The sequence below is a fragment of the Nematolebias whitei genome, chromosome 23 (genome assembly GCF_014905685.2).
Source record: "Nematolebias whitei isolate Nwh7 chromosome 23, NemWhi1, whole genome shotgun sequence".
NCBI lineage: Eukaryota > Metazoa > Chordata > Actinopteri > Cyprinodontiformes > Rivulidae > Nematolebias > Nematolebias whitei.
In genome coordinates this window covers 2,476,762-2,480,700 of record NC_056520.1, presented here as the reverse complement: position 1 = coordinate 2,480,700, position 3,939 = coordinate 2,476,762, and the positions used below count along the sequence as shown (strand labels likewise).

Genomic DNA, 3,939 nt, shown 5'->3' with positions numbered 1-3,939 from the left:
ATGTACTCTAGATCTGTGTGTAAAGCAGCTTGAGTTTACTTGGGTCAAATTTAGGAGAGAAACAGCGTCTCACTGTCCAGTATCGGGCGTTAAACGTCCCATGGTTGACTGGGCTGACTGTGTCCACAGGTACATTGACCTCACTGGTCCGTTTGTCTTCTCTGACCTGCTGGAATGTAAGACCTTTAGGTCGGTTGTGGTCAACAACGTCAGCTGGCTTCTTCACTACAACACCGTTGGAAAAAGTAAAGTTACACAGTCTTCACAGGTGATACTTGTACACACCTTCTCTCAGATCTCCGTGACGTATTAGACACGGCAACTGAACGCAGTCTGCTCCTACTTGTCCTCAGCCTTTGGTCCTTCCTTTCCCATCAGACCTTACCAAAGTCCACGCCAAACTGCTGGGAGAGGTGACACACAACAAGTGGACCTCAGAGGTCATCTGCTCCACTTTGAGGACCTGTTCATCTCACAGTACTACCACGGGCTCGGGTTTCTCGGCGTCGTCTTAGCTGTCTGGGAGCCCGGATGCTGCAGTTCTTGGACTGAACAGTAGGTGTCACAAGGGAGTGAATGTTACTGTTGCGCAGCAGGAATGGTACTGTAGTAGAAAAGTCTTTCAGGAAATACATTTTTCAAACACAAACGTAACTACGTGGTTTCAGCTCATTCACTGTTTGCAAGGTCAAGAAAGACCAACGTGAACTTTGAACGGCGTTTAATTAAACGTTTGAAACAAAGGCTTCTATTTTTAGATATTTGGGCTGTATTGACTTCAGTTGTCCTTCAGAAGAAAACAGCTGGTTTGAGTTAGGCAGAACCAGCCCTAACTCTGACATAGCTTCATTAACCGAGCTCCTGCCCTCACTTTGTTTTTCCCTTCGTTCCTGTTTCAGACGTCGCAGGTTTCCCTCTTTCCTTGTGGCGTTTGTTGAGGTGCTGCTTTTTGGCGTTCTCTGGTGACCGCTCGTGGCTGCTGCGTTGAGCTGCATGACGTTGGTGAGCGGCGACGTCTCGTGGGTCAGACGCGCCAGCGTCCGGTCCTGCGCGCCTCTCACTGCTGTCCGGACCAACTCCACAGTACTCTGCCTGGAACAGCAGACAGGATCCCAGTTTATAAATGGCGTGTCTGTGTCGCTTTCCAGTTGTGAGGTACCTGTCCATCCAGTTGGCCGTCCTCTGGGACTGGGACGTCCCCCAGAGTGACCTGCGGCCCGACGCTGAGATGCCTCATGTCTTCTTCCATCTGCTGCAGTGCAGGGGCGACATCAGTCTCGCTCTCTCGCTGAAGGATCGCTGTACCCTGCAGAGCGACAAAGCCTTTTCTACACAAACTGACCCAAGTCCATAAAACTAGGCACCTGGTTAACGACTGTACTATGGAAGCAGAAAGCTGACCATCTTCCATTTCAGAAAAGTTGGGCGAATGACACAAAAAGCTGTGAAAGCTTCACAATAAAAGACTTGATGTCCTGTAACCATAGCGACTAACGTTCACTGCTCATACAGTGCTCCGGATTGAAGAAATTATGTTCCGTTAGCTTCCTAAGAATTACAGCTCATAACCTGCATGAACACAGGTTTCCTCACGCTGCACAAATAAAATGTAATTCTGACTGGACTGATGAGCTGATGGCTAGTTAGAGCGGGGCTGTAGGAAGAAAGTGGGTTGCAGCCATCTTAACTCTTGGAACGTCTCATATATACATGTGTGTGTGTATATATATATATATATATATATATATATATATATATATATATATTCTTTTCTTCTCACTGGCTCTGTAACGAGGCGCATGCGTTCCTTCCCACTCCCTGTTCTCTTCCTGCTTTTTTGCTCTCTGTCTGTATCGGAGCAGCTCCTATGTTTACACATCTTCTGAAATGAAAACTACTGTTTTGGATCTGACCAACTGGACTTTCAACGCAAATGACAACATCTTTTCAACAAAGCGACGGGGTCCTGGAGAACCCTCATCTGCTCGGACGACACGCATGCAGCTGGATATATCTCTGGGGGGATGTGTCGACCTCTGATGTCGATCGAGGACGCTGAAATGCATCTAATTGGATTTATGATAACAGGTTTCCTGGTTTTGGAACAGTCTGGATCCTGGTTTATCAACATACAAAGAAGACGGATGGATGCAGCTAGTCTGCTGTCTGTGTGAAGGTTTGGTTCGTGCTTTGAGGACTCAAAATCAGCTGATTTACGAGCGAAACCGTAAGTCGGAAGTGATCTGAATCGCAGGCCACCTGCGGCGTTGGGACTCGTCAGCATGAAATCGACCTTGAAGAGGCTCGTAAGCACGGACCAGTAGAACGAACTCTAATCTGGACATTTCAGATCTTGGAAGTATCAGTACAGACTCGAGGCTGACAAGAAAAAAAAAGTCTGCCTGAATAAATCAAATGAATCTGACTCCCCAGTTGGCCTCGAAACAGACCGACTTACACCGTCTGTGGAGGCTTATCAGAACTGCTCATCATCTCATCAGGACAATGGACCATCTGTTGGTGCTTCATGGACCGCCTCGTCGTCAAATGCACATGTAACGTGTTCGTAATGTGCTGCGGGCAGAGTTTTTAATGTCTTAAATCGTGTCCTGTTAGGACAAGGTGTGAAGAGATCTTTTTGTAATGCCACCACCCTCTCCTCATGGCTTTGTCCCTTTTTCAATCTAAAAAATCGTTTTCTGAAAAGGACAAGAGGCCGCGCTTTACAGCAGCAGCTCCGTGCACTCCGCCATCTTTTAGACGGCTGTTCGTACATGTTCTCGTTGTGTCTCGGTGCAACGATAATAAAGCTGATTCTGATTCTGATAGGGAAAAATCTGCCAGCCATTAATTTTTGCTGTTTTTTAACATGTTTTTGAGTCGGGCTGTCAATAAACGCAACGGTTCCTTACAAAGCCTAATACATCTTCTAGAACTTTTCTTACATTTTCAGAATTTCTTCGAATGGTGCTTCAAACGTTCCTGCCCTCTGCTGTTCCTTAGGGGGAAATTAACCTTATTGAAATCCATTATAAATGCATTTTCTAGATCCCATACTTTTCATATCATAAAATAATGCATTCCCTTCATTAATGAGTTTGTCTTTATATCAGCTCACTGATGCTTTGCATTAGAAAGTGCAGAATGTAGAGACCAGCTTGGGGGCCATTCTGGGAGGAGTCTGCATGTTCTCTCCGTGCTGCGTGGGTTTTCTCCGGGTACTCCAGTTTCCTCCCACAGACCAAAAACATGCGTGTTGGACTGATTGGTAACTCTAAATTGTCCCTAGGTGTGAGTGAGTGAATGGTTGTTTGTCTCTATGTGTCCCTGTGATGGACTGGAGACATATCCAGGGTGTCCCCCACCCTGGATATGGGCACCAATTGACCCCCGCGACCTGAAAAAGGAAGAGGCGGGAAAAGATAATGGATGGATGAACTTGTAGCCTACTGTTAATATTATTTAGCTTGTTGCTGCTGATCTCATGCTGCTGATTTATTTCATGCTCCTGTGTTCATCTGTACTCATCTGCTCACACAGACTCATGTTCGTGCTGCTGTTGTTGAACGTATTGTTTCTGTACTACTTGTTCTTAGTGTATTTTTAATTTAACATTTTTCTTAGTTCATATCTCAGATCTTACTAACGTGTTTCTTTACATTTTATACTTTTGTTGGATGTAACTGGGACCCTGTTTATACAATTTTGTTCCACCTCATGTACCACATGTATGACAAATAAAGAAACTTTGACTTGTGCTAATGCTAAATTAGCTTGTAATATTAGTTAGCTTGTACTGCTAACATTAGTTAGCTTGAAATGCTAAAAGTAGTTAGCTTAAATTTTTATAGTAGATACCAGTAGATCGTATTGTTCATCATCCATCCATTGACTTCTGCTTGTTCCAAAGTCGGGTCGTGGGGGCAGCAGCTTCAGAGT

At 45.2% G+C, this 3,939-nt stretch overlaps 1 protein-coding gene across 1 annotated transcript in view; it reads right to left on the bottom strand.

The window, feature by feature from the left end:
• Positions 1 to 867: 867 nt before the first annotated feature.
• The window catches only part of c23h8orf74 (chromosome 23 C8orf74 homolog), a 6,964-nt gene continuing 3,892 nt past the window's right edge, over positions 868 to 3,939 (bottom strand). The window contains exons 4-5 of the mRNA XM_037696727.1: positions 1,160 to 1,306; positions 868 to 1,092 (exon numbers count right to left, since the gene is read on the bottom strand). Of these exons, the coding sequence (XP_037552655.1) occupies positions 868 to 1,092; positions 1,160 to 1,306 (372 nt within the window). The remainder of the gene's footprint in view (positions 1,093 to 1,159; positions 1,307 to 3,939) is intronic.